At 32.9% G+C, this 19,231-nt stretch overlaps 1 protein-coding gene across 3 annotated transcripts in view; it reads right to left on the minus strand.

Annotated features, from left to right (window-relative positions):
* Positions 1 to 19,231, minus strand: part of LOC143249611 (glypican-6-like) — a 125,085-nt gene that overhangs the window by 69,878 nt on the left and 35,976 nt on the right. For all 3 annotated transcript variants that reach the window (XM_076499756.1, XM_076499766.1, XM_076499776.1), the window contains exon 2: positions 7,373 to 7,531. In XM_076499756.1, coding sequence (XP_076355871.1) covers positions 7,373 to 7,531 — 159 coding nt within the window. The remainder of the gene's footprint in view (positions 1 to 7,372; positions 7,532 to 19,231) is intronic.

A 19,231-nucleotide genomic window follows, 5' to 3' on the forward strand; every position in this document is an offset into this window, starting at 1 on the left:
AAAATGATTTAGAATAAAATACGCATTTCATTATGAAAACTTTCGGCATACAAACTTAACAAATCAATTTAATTTTTAAAGTGTTTGCAACTTACAAATTTATTTCAATAAACGGAAGAAAAATAACTTCTTTAAACGAAACCTGTCAACAACAGAGTGAAAGAAACTGGAAAAATAATAAATCTTTAAACTATGCATTTCAAGATTTCAAGAAACAGCCAGGAGTTATAAAAACACAAACTCTCACAGAATAGCAGGTAATACGAGTTAAGAAACTGAAACTTAAATGATAAGTTTATATCAACTGTAGTTCTGGCAAAACTGATACTTTTGATTAATTTTTAAAGAATTAATCTTAACATATTAATATAAAACAAATGGAAATGACGTGCTTGCATACTCTTTCCACGTTTAACATTTTTACTAATGAAAACTATTTTTGACAATTATGATAAAAATTGACAAAAGGCTATCACACAATTTATAATGAATACGTTCTTCTATTTACCACGTGCTTTCCTAATTCAGCTTTCTAATACAATTCTCCTTTGGTATTGTTGTAGCTGTAGTTTAATTATTCGTACATTCATTTGTTACTTCTTGCATATATGAAAATTCCTCTTTCAAGAAGAGTAGAATAACCTAACCTAACGATAAAGTACAAGTTCACACTTATTTTATATGTACCGTACACCTACAATAAAATCTTATTGTGGTGTTTTCACTTATTAAAAATACAAGTTTCTAGGAACATTTCACCCTTAAAATAAAAGAGTTCCCCCTAAAAAATGTCTTAAATGTTAATTACTGTCATTATTACATTTGCAACAATTTAAAATAACATAAAGTTGAAATTTATACAAAACGAAGACAACTGATCAAAGAAATAGGTTCGATTGTGTTTTATTTTTACGAGCTTTAATCGGTGGTTCTATTCGTCATGGTAGACAGAAGGCATCAGCCCATTTGGTAGCTTTGCGCAAAAACAGCATAAGACATTAGCACTAATTCAGTAACTAAAGAGCTCGAGCTAGGTTCATATACTTTCTTTGTTTTTAATGTACTGCAAATAGTTTTACGAATGTGTAAAAATAAACATAACGTGCTGTGACATCTCGATTTCGTATCTATTTATTTTTCAGAGGTACTCAGAAATATTACATCTTCAGGATGTATTATATCGGTGTTTCATGATCATCTGAAGCATTAACGTCTTCGAGTAAATAACAGATGTTATAGATTGATCATGAAAACAAATAATATGGTGGTTATTCTAATATATTGCGTTCCTCCACTGTTAAGAAGGAATACCCCAATTATAGCTAAATATATATAAAACATCATCTAATAACACCACCATTGTAAATATACTATCAGCATGGTAATTACATAAAGGCAAATCATCATATCTGTTTATGTGTAGTAACATGTGTTGTAAATTATTTTTACATTTCAAATATTTAGTAGTTTGGTACCTTTAAACTTGAGTTGATATAATTTGTAAACTTTGTCATGCAAGTTTGTGATAAGTATTATGCTTGGATTTTTCCTGGAAAACATGAAAATCCTATACATGAATAAACGAAACCTCTGTAGGAAAGTCCAACTTGCAAACTGATGAGTGTTGTGCAAACAGGCGACTGGATTAAAATACATTAGATAATTCAAAGAAGTTTAAGATGTTACACTTTAACCGTTAATTTTCTGATGGGGGATCTCCCCACGCTTGGACAACGATAGCTCATCGTATTTACACTGCTAAAATGATGGATTCGGTTCCCTTTGGTGGACATGGCACAAGTGTCTTTATTATAAGAAAAACATTGTGATGGTGATGTGCAGCAGTTAACGAGTATGACCTAGTTAAAAATGTAAAAGTTTTGGATATATTGTATGAAAATTAAGTAAACTACACTGTTTGTTTGTAATTAATCGCTAAGCTACACAATGGACTACACAATGTGCAAACCACGAGTATATAAATCCACTTTTTTCGTTACAGGTCTACAAACATACTGCTGAGCCACTGAAAGGAGATGAGTTACACTATTGAATTATAAAGTTATTATTATTATAGTACCAGAAAAGGTAGAATATATATTATTATATTAAAACTGTAAACAACACACTCACGAAATAAATACCAATCTCGAAACGTATCGTGCTCTTTATTTCCGTTTTATAGAGGGTCATTGATTTAAAGCACATGATTGTTGGATTGAATAGTCTAAGATTGTCATCTCTTGTTAGTGAACCAGTTCACGCCTCTGTCATGTACACTAACCAAAAAGTGCATGTGATGAGCTACAGGAAAGCAACCCTCCTTGAAATATTTTCGTTTAATGTTGAACAGTTTGTACTTTGTTTTGTTTTGAATTTCGCGCAAAGTTACAAGAGAGCTCTCTGCGTTACCCGTCCCTTATTTAGCAGTGTAAGACTAGAGGGAAGGTGGCTAGTCATCATCACTCGCCGCGAACACTTGAGCTCTCTTTTACCAACGAATAGTTAGATTGGCCGTCACATTATAACGCATCCACGTGTAAAAGGGAACCCATATTTGGTGTGACGGGGATTCGAATCCACGACCTTAAATTGCGATTTAAGCGCCCTAACCATCTGGCTATGCCGGGCCACATTGAACACCCAAAAGTCACTCTCATAATATATTCACGAAGTGTGTGTTTACGTCAATAAGTTGCGAAACATAAATTCAAAGATTTAAATTCTTAGTATGCTAAGCAGTAGGCTACACTGGGTCATTTGGTCGTGAATAAAATAATTATATCCAAAGAAAGAATACCGTTACAGCTGACTTTACTACAAACGAACAGCAGAGCAATTGGCACGCCCCTTTAGAGATTAAAAACCTTTCGTTAATTACGTTTGTTTGTTTCGAACATTCGCAAAAGCTACATAAGGCTGTCTACGTCAATAGTTCCCAATTCTAAGCTGACAGACAGACAGACTACAACAAAGGCAGTTCTTTAAAAGCAATTACCGCCAATTTTTATCAAATTTTCAAAATTATTTCAGTACGGATATTGTTCTTATGTCTCAATGAGCCTTTTTGATACAACGTGTCAATGAAAAAATAAATAAAACGGGATTGATCGCTAATTTCATACTAAATCCCATCATTTTCAATTTGTTTGACTTATATTTTTGAAAATGTTTACGCTAACTTAAGTGCACTTGCTTTGAGCTAACGATGAGCTCCCATAGTGCTATATTAATTGACACTAAGCTTATTAATGGTAATTAATTGTAATTTCCGATCAATAACACAGGCCTGCGATGATTTTATTGTCTTAAAAGTTTTACCTGTTCTACGGCAGTTTCTGTATGCTGATTCCATAAATGATATCCATTTCTTTCTATCACATACAGATTTTTCACCAAATGTCATAAAACAATACACACCCACAACACGTAGTTTTGAGACTAAAAACGTAGATTTCACACACAGCATGAATGATGATGTATATTCGTCTGACATCAATATTCTTCGTTTTCTTCAATTTTTTAACAAACGTAATAATTAAAAAATGCTTCTTGTGGTAAACGTTTATTTTGTAATTACGCACAAAGCTTTACTGTGTGTTATCTATGCTCTGCCCGTCACGGGTATCGAAATCAGGTTTCTAATGTTGTGATTGCGGAACTATACCGCGGGTGCCACTGAGAATCTGCGTAATGCGCTAACTATATAGTTACTAAAGCTACCAAACCTGAACTCCTCATATCATATTATTGATCCTTTTTATTTTAGTAGTAAAGAGACGCGTACTATGGAGAGTCGGATCCACGGTCTGACACACTATAACCATCGTTAAAATCTTTAATACAAACCATAATTAGTACTAATCGTATGGTCAAACGTTGCTTTGCAAATTTATTTAACAAAGTTCAAAATGTTTCTGGTTACTCAAGATGGTTTCACTGGGATAAAAATCTTATCTTAGTAATCTTTTGACGTTCTTTTGATAAATTATTGCTTACGTAGGTGAGAGTACAGGTATATGGTATATCTGGATTTTCAGAAAGCATTTGATAAGTGCATTGTAATTACCCACAGACACTAAAAATACAGCTGTTGTACACATTTTTCATACACACCCCAAGTAAAACTAAAATTATTTTATGTTCTGAAAATATTACTCGAAATCTCGTGAAATAATAGCTTGGTTGTAATATTCTTAAAATATAGCTAAAAGGTACCTCTCTTCTACCACTAACATTTGCTACGTCATTATAAGAGCACGAACACCAGGTGTCCAACATAGGAAGTGTTTGAACTAAAATAACCTAGAAGTTATAGAATAATTATTCTACTACACGTAACTGCATTGTTAGAATACATTAGTTCCACCTTCAATAATATGATAAAGGGAGTTCAGGCTAGGTTCCCTACCCAGCACCTACGGGTATTGTGACAAAATTAGAAAGTGTTAGCAATATATCAAGACAGCTATTCTGGAATAAGGTCACACTAGAGTAATAGCTCTACCAAAACAATAAAAATGTGTTTTAATGCAGTTATAAGCACGCTAATAAATTTAGAATAGAAATATGAGAGATACTGGATAAAGACGTAACAAATTAAGTTATGAAACATTTTACTGGAAATGCCTGCATACATGCACTGCGTTAAAAAGCTTTTCGAGTTCAAACTATACGTTAGCTGCAGAATTCAATCATAATACAATTATTACTAAAAGCTTTGAGTAAAATAATAAGAAGGATTGTCATGTAAAAGTTTTTAATTTTTAACAATTACTATTCGTTACTTCTTGAAATTACTTTCACCGATAAAGTTGTGAAAGCATACAGAACACTTATAACTGAAACTTATTTTAATGTAGCACTAATTTTATTAAGATAAGAGATCTCACATTATTGAGAGTCCTTTACAAGCTTTTTTCTACTGCTTGAGCATTAAAGCTAGTTTTATTGGAGCACGCATGTCTTCCTGTTGTCGCTTGTAGATCTTTCTTTGTGGCACGTTTACTCGTAAATGTTACTTCTGAACAGACCAACTTCTTGCATTAAGGTAAAAAATAAGTTATTTCTGAAGTTTTATATTTATCAATGCAAAATTTATCTGAATGGCTCTTAAGTGATTCAGTTGGGAACGAAGTGAAGTCAGTAAACGTGACTACTTTTGACTTTTATAGTTGGAAATGTCACCTGGTTTCAAACACTGATAAACATTACAAGCTTAGCTTCAAACGGTCACTAAGCATGTTCTACAGAAATTTAACGAGTGCAACATGAGTCAACTTATATTTAGTCGTCTAATTACGTTCTTACCAATCTTCAATTTACAATATACTGACATTGGTCTTTATAGTAAGATTAAATTTGGTATGAAAGAAAAATCTCATCTTATATTTTCAATGTTATGCTCCTGCAAGAAAGGTGATACATCTAAGATAAATCTACGTTAAATGAAGATGACCAGTCACGTGACAGCACTTGTCGCAATCGATGAATCATACACTTTCCCCTTAAGTTAAAAAAAAGTACTTTGCGGGATTTCAAGAGAGATGGTTGACGGAAATATATATTCAAGGAAGAAAGTCAGTTGATAACACATGTATACTAAAATATGAAGTGTCCAATGCAAGTATGTAAATTATTTTTGTGAATAAATGAAAACTGTTATTATTTCGCATTACACATGGTGCTCAATCTATTCTTTGCTTCAATTCAGTTTCGTTCTATTTGGTATTACTTCACGATTTATTCTATCTATCCTCCTGACACAAGGCGGATCTATCTAACACACTTTGCAGCAATCAAATTAACCAATGATACCACAGTACTAAGAAAATGGCACTGATGTTTACTTTCGTTTAAAGTAAAGGTCTTGAAAAACTTCTGCTATATTTGTTGTCAGTAACAAGTGTATTCAACATGAAAACATGTAGTTATATCATCAATAATTTAAAACATCATATTTTCGATTCATTTTACACTCTACTGAGAAGGCGATATCAGGTTTAAACATTTTTTTTGAAGTTCTACCATTTTTAAATTATGCAAGAAATCAAATATACGAGTATCACAGAAGAAACGTAAATAAAACAAATTCAAAGGAAATGAAAAAATTCTTATAAGAGTCAACTCATCGTTAAACGGTGAATACAATAAAGAAAAATACGATAAAATAACTTATTTTATTTGTTGTTATTGTTTTTATTTCAAGAGAATACAATTAATCAAGTCAACAGCACCCACGACCAACACTTGCACTATTTTTCTCAGCTCGAACTGTGAGATTTGATCGTCACACGTATAACAAACCATTAGCCCCTAAGCGCAGAGCGAATTTTTAAAACACAGCCCGAGAACGTTAGCCATTAAGCCACGTCCAGCTTCAAAATATTTGACAGGGTGAAAAATATATTATAAAAAAAAGAATTGTAAAACTTAGAGAATGATTGAATAAAAAATACTTAAGAACGTGTTTTAAAAGCATTTGAGATTTGACCAGTAACATATAATCAAAGTGTTTGATCAAGGAATGGTGACACGTTTCTAGAGAATGTAGAAACAAAAAACAGCACCATTCCTATAACCCAGAGTTAGCAAAGAAGTCAAACCAGTTAAGCGACCTCACAGATTTATTTGGCATGTCTAACTGAAGTTTACACTTCATCGAGCGTGTTTAAAGTTAAGTGTATCTAAACTAAATAACACAAATAACGCTGCATACAGCTATAGTAGTATACAAGTTCCATGGTTTAAAAAAAAACACAACACATTGCTTCCTATGCATACCGGAGTGTAACAATTTCGATAAAAGCATTGAAACAAAAACAGATTTTGAGAAGTATTGGTGTTAAAAGCCATGTTTTAGCATCGATAACCGACTATATCAATGCAGAAATAAGGGGACATCAAAAAAATTCACTGAAACGATAAAAAATACTTTTAAATCGCAAAATTCAGATCAAATTGAAAGTATATTAATTAATTATTAAAAACTATTAAAAGAAAAACGTAAAATCAGAGAAAATATTTTAATTTTTCTAAGCTAGCCGTCCCTAATTTAGCAGTGTAAGACTAGAGGGAAGACAGCTAGTCATCACCACCCATCGCAACTATTAAGCTACTCTTTTACTAACGAATAGTGGGATTGACTGTCACATTATAACACTCCCACGGCTGAAAGGGCGAGCATGTTTGGTGCGACGGGGATTCGAATACGCGACCCTCAGATTACGAGTCGAACGCCTTATTCAACCTGGCCATGCCGGGCCGACACTATACAATATCACCAAAGCAGTTACTTATATTCCGTGTGTTATCTGTTTCGATTTAAACTATTGATCATATACATTGAAAAATATTAAAATCGAAGACTCACTGTCGAATTTTAAAGTATTGGAAGCGAAGAGTTTTTTCAAGGAGCCGATGCTGTCTTTCAGAAGCTTGTCGAACTCTACTCTGCTGTGTGTGCTCAGTTTGTGTTCCATCTCTTCTGTGCAGCACGTATAACTGCGATCACAGATATGTAGATGATCACCTGTAAAATAAAATTAGATTGTTAACCTATTCAGATAAAATTATCCTGTTACTGAGGGATATGTCCATAAGCTAAAGACTTAGTTTTTCTGTTATCCACCGATAGTGTAAGACTCTTATCAGACTAGAGAGCCATATTATTTTAAGACAATATCATGGCTAAGCTTTTAGAACTAAATTGTTAAGTAAAAATGTAGGCAAGCAGGTGATTTAAAGGGAGGTCCAACTAGTTATCTAAATATCTTAAGAAACAATACCACTATTGTCCACTAAGATAAAACAAATAATCTGAAACTAAGGACAAACTGTGATCCAGTGAAAGAAAAAAATGTTAACTTAAAGTTAGGTGTTACTCAAAAATAGAAGCCAATTAATTATTTAAATATTAAATTACACACTTAGGAGTGTATGTGTTTTTAAAGCAAAGCCACATCCAATTATCTGATCTGCTGTCTCCATCGTGTGGAATTGAAGCCCTGATTTTTATAGTTGTAAATCCGAAGACTTACTACTATCTCAGCGGTGAACAATCTCTACGTTAGACAATAGAATTTACCTAATGACAGAAATACAACAACAACAGGTTATTAAGATACAACCAAACAATTATTCAAAAGACAGAACCAAGGTGCTATCTAAAGGATTCAGGCTTCCACTTAAAGACAGAATCATAAAATTATAAACAGAAACATGCTGTTGTCTAGAAACAGAACCAAAATGTCACCTAAAGACAGAATCATAAAGTTAAAAAACAGATCCAAGCTGTTGTCTGAAGACAGAACCAAAATGCCACCTAAAGACAGAATCATAAAATAAAAATACAGATCCAAATTGTTGTCTAGAAACAGAACCAAAATATCACCTAAAGACAGAGTCAGAAAGTTAAAAAACAGATTCAGGATATTGTCTAAAGACAGAATCAAAATGTCACCGAAAGACAAAATCAGAAAGTTAGAAAGAACATATCCAGGCCGTTGCCTAAAATGATAGTCCAGATTGCTAAAAAAGACAGAAACTAAGTGTCACGTAATGACAGAACCAATATGTTATCTAAAGCAAGAAACAAAATATTATCTAAAACCATAACCAGAAAATTGTATAAGAGCAGATCCAGAACATTACCTGAAAGACAATCCAAGCTATTTAAAGTTGTCTGAAAGAGAGCCAAATATTTATTTAAACTATAATCTACACTGTTACTTATATCCATAATCAGGGGGTTATTTAAAGTCAGAAACAATCAGTTACTTAAAAATAGAAACAAGTTACTATCTAAAAGATAATCCATGTTCTTACCTATATCCATAACCAGACGGTTATTTAAAGTCAGAAATAAGCACTTATCAAAAAAGTAGAAACAAGTTACTATCTAAAAGGTAATTTTTGTTATTACCTATATCCATAACCAGACGGTTATTTAAAGTCAGAAATAAGCACTTATCAAAAAAGTAGAAACAAGTTACTATCTAAAAGGTAATCCTTGTTATTACCTATATCCATAACCAGACGGTTATTTAAAGTCAGAAATAAGCACTTATCAAAAAAGTGGAAACAAGTTACTATCTGAAAGGTAATCCTTGTTATTACCTATATCCATAACCAGACGGTTATTTAAAGTCAGAAATAAGCACTTATCAAAATAGTAGAAACAAGTTACTATCTAAAAGGTAATCTTTGTTATTACCTATATCCATAACCAGATGGTTATTTAAAGTCAGAAATAAGCACTTATCAAAAAAGTAGAAACAAGTTACTATCTAAAAGGTAATCTTTGTTATTACCTATATCCATAACCAGATGGTTATTTAAAGTCAGGAATAAGCAGTTACGGAAAAATAAATACAGGTTACTATCTACAGACAGAACCAGATATTTACCTAAAGTCAAAGTCTGAATGTTATCTTACAATACAATAGTGGACTTATCTAATGGAAAATCCAGACTGTTATTCTAAACACAGAACCAAACTGTAAAATAACAATAAAATCAGACTTTGTTAGTGGATTGACCCGAGTTAATATCTGTAAACAGAAAAAAAAAGCTGTAATGTAAAGATAGAACTCTAACTTAGATACAAAAAAGTCTGATATATTAGAAAATAATATAAGGATTTACTTTAAGAAATATAAACAGTATATCTTAGTCGTTCATAGATAAATACTTTTAATCACAAACGAAAATAAATACTGCATCTATTAGAAAAGGAATTACAAAACAGAAAATTTAAGACTTCGCTACATAGAGACCGTACGTTATGTCAATTAACATACACACTCATAAGCAAACTCACAATTATTCGCTGCTAAAAGAACTGTTAAGTCCTTTCTTCATCAAGAAGCGCAGTAAACTAAAATCATATTAATTCTTATCGTAACTGACCGACTTCTGACCTACTAATGAGAGCTAATTCTATTCTCTAGAAATGTTTGAATAAAGTTTGCAATGAGTTTTTCACAGCGATCAGTTATGCATGCTGTAAATATTACATACTTGTTAGTCGATCACGAATATGATCTAGTACACATTATATTCGCTGGCTACTAGCAGAGGGCGTTTTGAATTAGAAAAATATTTATTTACAAGATTCTAATGTAATATGTTTATAACACATGGTTCAAAGTTCTTTTTGTTTTAATTTTGTTAATCGAACCCATGCTTTTTTTATTTTTTAATTAAACTAACAATCTGAGTTCTTAGAACTTATATAATGATTATACAAAAGGTGTCTCTAAATATTTTATAAATGTGGGATTTATTGATTTGGTAATAATCTCAACACATTCAGATGACTGGATAATTCAGTTTATCGGTATAAAACCGTTACCCGTTAACTATTGGTGTGCTTTGACTATAAAAAAAAATCATTAAATAATTTGATCCCGAAAGGGTTTAAATCTTGTAAATGATTCTTTCCCACACTTAATGAGCCTGATATGGTCAGGTGGTTAAGACACTCGGCTAGTAATCCAAACTTCGCGGGTTCGAATCCCGGTCGCACCAAATATGCTCGCCCTTTCAGCCGTGGGGACGTTATAATATTTTGGTCAATCCCACTATTCGTTGGTAAAAGAGTAGCCTAAAAGTTGGCGGTGGGTGGTGATGACTAGCTTCCTTCTCTCTAGTCTTACACTGTTAAGTTAGGGATGGCTAGCGCAGATAGCCCTCGTGTAGCTTTGCGCGAAATTCAACAAAACCAAACCTACAGTTAATACCCAAAATGAAAACTTCGAATTTCTGGTGTTGTTCTTGTCAGTTAAGCATAAAACTACACAATCGTGTACTTGAAAGATGCGAAGAATCGAACCTCATATTTTAGCGTAATAAACCTCAAGCTTACCTCAGAGACATTTGTTTCTATAAACGCCCAAGCCCTTTAGCGTATTTATCAGACTAAAACCTGTCTTTAACATATCTAAATGCTCCAATAGAAATAGTTTATTTAAATTCAATATTTTTTACTACATCAACATATTCATGCAAGAAGCAAATGCCCAGCCATTTGTTTCTCGTTTAACATATTCATGTCTTCTCAAAAAAAAAAAACATGAATAGATAGACTATATAATTATGCAAACCACGTACCAACTTATAGCACAGTCTCCATAATTCATTATTCAAATAGGTTTGAAACAAAATGTTTTCAGCACTTAACAGTCATTTTTTTTAGAAAAAATTACAACTCTGACAAAAAAATTATGTCTATAACTCAATATATTATTACGAAAATAACGTTGAGAATATAATGATATATAACCAAGATGGAGAAGATTCCTTCCCTAGTGATTTCCCAACCCAAGTGAGAGCACAGCATGTATAACATAAACGTTACCCCTGTTATTAATCTGCCACTTGATCAGAGACAAATGATGGCTATTATCTCTCTAGCTGTCTAGCAGAATATTATATATATATTCAGCAACCTCTATTCGACAAGTCTAAGTCAAGAAAAAAAAAGAAATTACGGAAAGCAAAGTAGGATAAATAAACCAGTTATGTGTGACATCTTTTGATTATTTCCTTCGTGTAATTGTACGCCTAAAACGTAAAAGTAACTAAATTATCGCGTGTCATATCTGAACTTATGGTTCATGCATATATATATATATATATATACACACACCGAAAAATAATACGAATTTTATAATATCTTAACTATGGCAAGGCAAAATTCCTGTTGAAAAAATTTCACCCCTACCCCTGAATTCGTTGTTCATGTGTTTTGAAGTATCAGTGTTTAGTGAATCAGCCTGACACTTTGAAGTAAGTTGAAAGAGGCTCAAAATGTTCATTATGTACGGCTAAAGACCTTACAAAAACGTACACTAACTCAATGTAGGAAGTTACAGGGAAACTGGAATCCTTTCAATTACAACAGGCTATTCTGAATTGACTACAACTATCTCAGAGTATCGATAGCAGACTGTTGTACTGTTCGGAAACCAATGGTACAGGTGGACACAACACAAGCAAACGATTGCTACTTGTCGATTTTATAATGCCGTAATACCATCTACAAGACAAAATTAGATACTTTCAGCTACAACCGGACGCCATGTCAATCAGCGCACAAACGGTTAGTTAATTAGTTTGCTTATTGAATTTTGCGCAACGCTATTAGAAACCTATCTGCGGTAACTTTATCTACAAGTGATAGGCTAGAAAGAAGGCAATTATTCAACACCACCAACCGTCAACTTTACCCTAATCAAACAGTTGGATTGACCGAAACTTCATAATGCTCCAAAGGCTAAAAGAAAGAGCATGTTCGATGAATAAATTCGATTCCGCAGGTTGCGAGTCGAGTGCCCTAACCATCAGGCTATTCTAGGTCTCAAGCAGTTACAAATACACTTCACCATACTTCCATTAAGATGCTTTTCGCTCATAGCACGAAAAAGAACATCTCGTCTGCAATGGTGTCAAGAACATGTCCAAAGTACCAGTGCAGTGTGAAGTGCCATTTCTTTTACAAATAAGTTGCTATTCACCTTGAAGATAGATACACTCGCACATTCAGAGAGAATCTGGAACTAATCCCATTTTCAACATGAATGGAGCACGTATGACACTAAACACTTTTCGTGAAACCGTTCTCTCATAGAAGTGGTTAAAAACACCGAAATAATTACAATATTCTGGTTTTAAACATGCAGAACTGGTGTCACACTTATCTTACTACTTGTTTTGACCATATTTCATATTAAAACGTAAAATCACGAATTTTAAACATGTAAATTGATCTCTAAGAAATGCTCAATCATGCGCATGAGTTTAAATTATCAGTTATTTACAATCCAGACAATATAATGAATTATACTATGTAACACAAATTTTGTTCCTGGATAGTATGTGTTATTTCTTAATTGCTTATGTTGTAAAAGTGCAGAAAATGGCCACAATTCCATTCAATGTGTGTGTGTGTTTTCCTTATAGCAAAGCCACCAAGGGCTATCTGCTCAGCCCACCGAGGGGACTCGAATCCCTTATTTTAGCGGTGTAAATCCGGAGACATACCGCTGTACTAGCGGGGAACAATTCCATTTAAACTTTGCTTTTGTGACCTGGATAATGAAATTTAGAAACTAACCTATTTTCCATGTAAAAAGGGCAAATTTGCATATTTTCATTTACATAAGGTCTGAATAAAACAACATATGAATCAAGATTTGCATGTATTTATATTAAAGTTATACAAAAATGAACAAAAATATTTAGAAGTGAGTAGTTTTTCGAGATATGCGACTGTAATGTAAATCACTTTCACGTATCAGCCCCCAAATATAGTCTCCCATCATGTTTTCATTATACGGTCCCAGGTCACAAAAGTAAAGTTTAAAGAGAAAAATAGGTCTTTTCCGTTTACTTCAGCTATAAGCAATTGGGAAATAACACTTCCTGTCCAGAAAAAGAACAAGAAAAAGTAAAAACTTGTTGCATAGTGTTATCAGATACCTGGTTTAAAGGAAAATTAACTGATGGAGAGATTGAATGACATTATTTTACAATAATAGTTTTAGCCTGTCTAAACTAAAGCATCAAACAATTCGATTCACTTGCCTTTTAACTTACATGATGATCGAAAATTTAATGCGAACTGAAATGGATCGTACAGGCTGCTGAAAAGTCATAAAACATGGAAACATGCATGTTTTGCTCTATTTTCCGTTAACTGAAAATCATCTATCTGTTGTTCAGCACATGAAACTTTCCTCGTTATACAACTTATAGATACTTACTTAAAGCGTCAGTTACAAAAATGAGCATAATGTTAATTAACAGTTCTTAATGGTTAATATGTAACTAATTTAAAAATGTCAGGCACTCTAACATGAAGAAATGTAAATTCTATATTTACTGTGAAAATGTGTATCCGCTCATTTATCAGAATTTGGCTAGACCACTTCAAAGTAAGTGTTTTCTTGTTATTGCCGTATTAAAAAGTACAGTAAATGTCAAAAATGAAAGTTTAACTTTACTTTAAATCATTTTGTTTGTTTTGATAACAAAAGATAGATCAAAATTAGTCTAAATTTTCATGAAAGCGGCTCCGCTGTGGAAAGTTCTTGTTATGTATTCTTGATGTAACAATTTATAACAATATGTGCTTCTCCAGGGTCCTCAAAAGTGTTTTGTTTCAGGAGTAAATAAAGTCAAAATTTGGAACAAAGAATATTTTTATTTGTCGCTTTTCAAATTCATATGTTATGCTGTTTTGTAGCCTAGAGAGGGCATAATTTGCTCGTAATTCATGACTTGCGCATTTTTACTAACATCATGACAGTACAAATTACAATATTTTTCATCTCTTTTGTGACGTAATTTTAGTTTCTACTGGCTGACTGTCTGATACACTACTTTATAGGGGCGCGAGTGATTATCAAAGGTGGTTCCTCCTTCGGTTCCCTTTTCGGGAAATAACCAAAGAAGTGTTCTTCGTTACAAACTTTAGTTTCTTGTGCATTTCAAAAGCATTTCCAAAATTCAACAAAGTTCGTAGTTCATAACGCGATAAAGTTGAGGAGAGTTAAAATAGTTTGAAATAATTAACTAGTTAACAATTTCAAATACGGAACGTGTCTGCTGACGCCGAGTAACAATTCTCGTATTACATTGGTCAAAAATTACGGTTTCCAGCTAAAGTAGTTCACGTTAGCCTAGCTAGAGGTTGATACTTTTCGAACGAGGCGTGAGAGGCATCGTGATTTATATTTGATATACTAAGCTCATCATAATGAAGGATATATTATCCAACATTGAGCAAGCTCGATTCAAATTTCAAATATATTACCGCAGATCTCGTGCGCTAAAATCTAGTTATAGAATTAAGATGACCTCAGATCTTCTTTCGCTACGAAAGGGCATAAAACTTTAGTTCATGAACAAAATTCACAACGAATTAGAAACCTTCAGTTTGAAGATCGTTATGAATGTGGTTTGATATTGTATCCGTACCTCACCTTAAGATAGCCTAACTACAGATAATTAACCTCTCGCACCACTATTATGACGTCATATAAGGGACGCTTGACGTTGCTGTTTGTATTGTCAGTAAAACGTGCACATGCCATGAATCACGAGGAGAATTATACTCTCTTTAGGCTGAAGTGCCCCTGTATTAATACCGTTAAAGGGGTGTTTATGAAATCGGTCGTTCTATAAAATACTTTTATGATATTTTTTACATGCATGTAATTATATATTTTAATGGATGTTTTCTGTCATATGGCCATAAAACTGCAGGGGCGGATAAACACTTTCACTTCTTTTTCCAAACCTATGATAGCCTGCCTTCACAGCCCTGCCCCCACTCATGGCTCCGAAACATCAAAACATTAAAAAATATTAGGCATTTTTAGATATTTCCGACCACTGGAAAAATAATTAGGTTTATCAAATGCCTTAATTAAAACAAACTAGAGATTACATGATGATTTCGAAAAGAAAAAAAACCTGCATCTGCGTTTATCGCTTAATGATGAGGGTCACAACCTTTTTTATATTTAATTCTAGAATATATGAATATATAAGATTCAGCTCTATAAACTAGATATTACATTTTTGTGATTTGAAACAAAACTGTAATAATAAGCATTTAATATTATCGTTTGAAAAAGGCCCGGCATACCCAGGTGGTTAAGGCACTCGACTCGTAAGCTGAGGGTCGCGGGTTCAAATCCTCGTCACACCAACCATGCTCCCTCTTTCAGCCGTTGGAGCGTTATTATGCGACGGTGAATCCCACTATTCCTTCTCTCTAGTCTTACACTGCTGAATTAGGAACGGCTAGCCCAAGTAGCCCTCCTGTAGCTTTGCGCGAAATTCAAAACAATTCAATCATTTGAAACATCTCTCTAATTAAGTGACAGTTGTATGTTGCCTGTTAACTTTATAAATCTGTTATTAAAATTTACCAAATTAGGAAACTGTGTTTATATATGTTGGAGTACAACCAATAATGTACTATTAACTATTCTATGAAACTAATATCTACATTTTTTTGTTTGCTAAAACATATGAATATGTTAAGAGAGCGTAAATATTTGGATACTCTACATCAAAATGATGTAGATTTTCTATAATGACTGCTACATAATCACGTTTTTTTTTCTTCGAAAACAATAATACTAGCCTGCTAGTTCATCAGTTCTCAGAATGATAGCAAATCTCTTTAATACAAAATAACAATAATAAATAATCAGCGTTTAAATTGTATAAATTAATAGGTAAAGTTTCAACATCAAAACTTGCCCTAATTCTGATTTGTAAGTGAATGTCTTAAATAAACTCGTTCATCTCATAACAGTTACTCTCCACATAAAACAATGGAAACCTTATAACCCAACTGCTTTTAAAGTTGAGGTTAAATGAGCTTAATAGATCCTAAATAAAGTTCCGAAAATTAAAAATAGAATTATTAACCTCGCGAAAAAATACTACCGTGCTGCAAGTAACCGAAACACACTAACAGTGCAATTATCCACTCTATTCACAAACCCAGTATTATAGTATACACACTTGTTCCCGTACAACTTATGTAACAAATAGTGTTTTAACCAAACGTGTTTCTTTCGTTTCGTTTCAGCATCACAGCTCAAGCACTATCCGGATGAAATGTTGGTTTGTTTGTACACTACACACCAGCTATGTATAAAGGAAAGAAAAGACTATCCCTGGTTGTCTTTGCTTTTCCTTCAGTTTGTGCTTTCTACTGCCTTTTCATTCCTTCCATAGTATAATCCATGTTTAAATCTCACATGCCATTTGCACGAGACCTCCAAACTAAGAACTGTTTCTTCTTACAACATCTATTCTGTCAACCTGTTTCACACATGGGGTGAAGAGGAGTTTATTTCTCGCCAACCCGACTCCCAGAACCTCGAATCATAGTTTATTTGTTTTTTTTTGCTTCCACTCCTAAGTTCTTACAAGTCACAAACAGCATGTAAACACAAGCCGATTTTTAAAATGTAAATGTTTCAAGCAAAACAAAACAACCTGTACAAGTAGTTTAATGTAGCGTCCAAGTCATTCTGAGAATATCATAATTAATCACGTTATTAAAAGTGCGCTGCCATCACTGCTACTAAATTACTGTCTTCACAGCTATAGCAAGGCATTCAGGCTTGCATATAAACGTCTTGTTTATATTTATGGATAGAAAAAAACATGAATTCTAAATGTCATTAAGCTTACTTCAAACAACTATCACCATAAATCACTGCTGCATTTGAAACCTGACATACCCTATGTCCTATAGGTAATTCTTCACGTTGGATATTTAATAACTTTCGCAAATTCTTGACGCGTGTTGAATAAGATATTGGATAAGAAAACAGTAAAAATATAAATAAGTATTGACTATTGAAAAATACAAAAAACAAAAGCTCAACTAACTCTTGGCTTCTACTAGAACAACACGATGGACAAAAGACGTAAGTTTGTAAAGATTTTATTCCTTTACTAAGGAAATACGATTTATTGCTCGAGCTTTGAGACACGGAAAGGTTGTTACTAACGAATACACAGAAAAAAAAATAATTATTTGTTTCTTTACTTTGAATTTCCCGCAAAGCTACACGAGGGTTATCTGCACTAGCGTTCCTAATTATGCAGTGTAAGACTAGTAACTCAGCGACAACTCTTGGGTTACTCTTTTGCCAACGAATAGTGGGATTGACTGTCACATCATAACGCTCCCACGGCTGAAAAGGTGAGCATGTTTGGTGTGAAAAGGATTCGAACCTGCAACCCTCGGATTACGAGTCGAGTGCTTTAACCACCTGACCATGCCGGGCCTAATGAAATGCAGATGTAGAAAATGAGAGAGGGAAAATGAAATGTATAAAGATACACTGAATAAAAATAATTAATAATTAATTAAGATTGTTAAGTAATGAGTTGTTCAGCTGGTGATATTATTAAATGTAACATTAAATACACACATTGCTATTAATTTTAGGTTGCTTTTCTCTTCTTTGAATGATATAATTTTTAACATTTATAATACAGCAAAATATATTTACATATATATACAGTTAACAATAAAAATGCTTTAATGGACACAAAAATATACAAAAATAGAGATGAAAAATAAACCGATAGTTACATGCACGTAAATATAAAAACAGACTAGAGCAATGACAGACATAAAAAGGTAAACATTAGAATATATAAAAGAGAGACTCGGTATAGCTAATAAACTAAATAAAAATAGCTAGACATATGATCAGAGAGACCATGACTTGTTCATCTTGACGCTTTCTTGGTATGATTCATTTGTTCGTATTTATTCCGTCCTAAATTTCAAGTTTATTTTATAAATGTTTCCTTTTAACATGCGCTAACTATGTCTACTGACAAACAGAATGATTCATTATAACCTACATTCTGTTACGTAAAACATGCCGTCTTTTGCGTTGAATAATGCACTATTATTACTAACAGTAAATATAGAAGCATTCATAACTCTTTACATTTTATTTGACTACATATTCACGGTTTTTAGTCACATGTGGTTGAGTACAGTTTTTGATTATTTTCAGCACATTTCAAATAAAAGGCAAAATACAAACAATAATTAGAACCAAAAATTAAGAACACATTCAACACAAAACGTTTCATAGGTAAATATCATAAACCAAACAATACAAATAAAATAAGAACTTTTTAATGTCACAAATGATGACATTCGTAAGTCATCAGGCTTACTCTACTGTGTAGATTATTTTTAGAAGCAACTGAGTCCTCAATATTTTTTATTTGCTCTTTGGGAATATTTTCTTCGCGGCTATGAAAAGACAACAAATGAACAGAAGATACAACTTCAGGAGGTTAACAAAGGATAGAGAACTTGGACGCATTTCAAAGATTTCACGATAAACGTGTGTTTATAGCAAACAAATAAAAAAAAGGCTAAAATCTTGTCAAAACAACATAGTAAAAATATCTGTGTTCGTTTCAGCTTAGAAAATATTTTCAGAAAGAATATATGAATAACTAACGCTACGCTACCAAACATTGAACTAACATTAAAAAGTCTGTTTAAGGTCTGGCATGGGCTAGTGGTTAAGGAACTCGCCTCCCAATCTGTGGATTATGAGATCGAAACATCTCGTCGGGTATATTCTTCCATTCAGCCATGGAAGCCTTATAATAATACGATCAATTTTTCTATTTTTTGGTAAAGAGTAGCCCAAGATTT

The sequence above is a fragment of the Tachypleus tridentatus genome, chromosome 1 (assembly GCF_004210375.1).
Source record: "Tachypleus tridentatus isolate NWPU-2018 chromosome 1, ASM421037v1, whole genome shotgun sequence".
In the NCBI taxonomy this organism is placed as follows: Eukaryota; Metazoa; Arthropoda; class Merostomata; order Xiphosura; family Limulidae; genus Tachypleus; species Tachypleus tridentatus.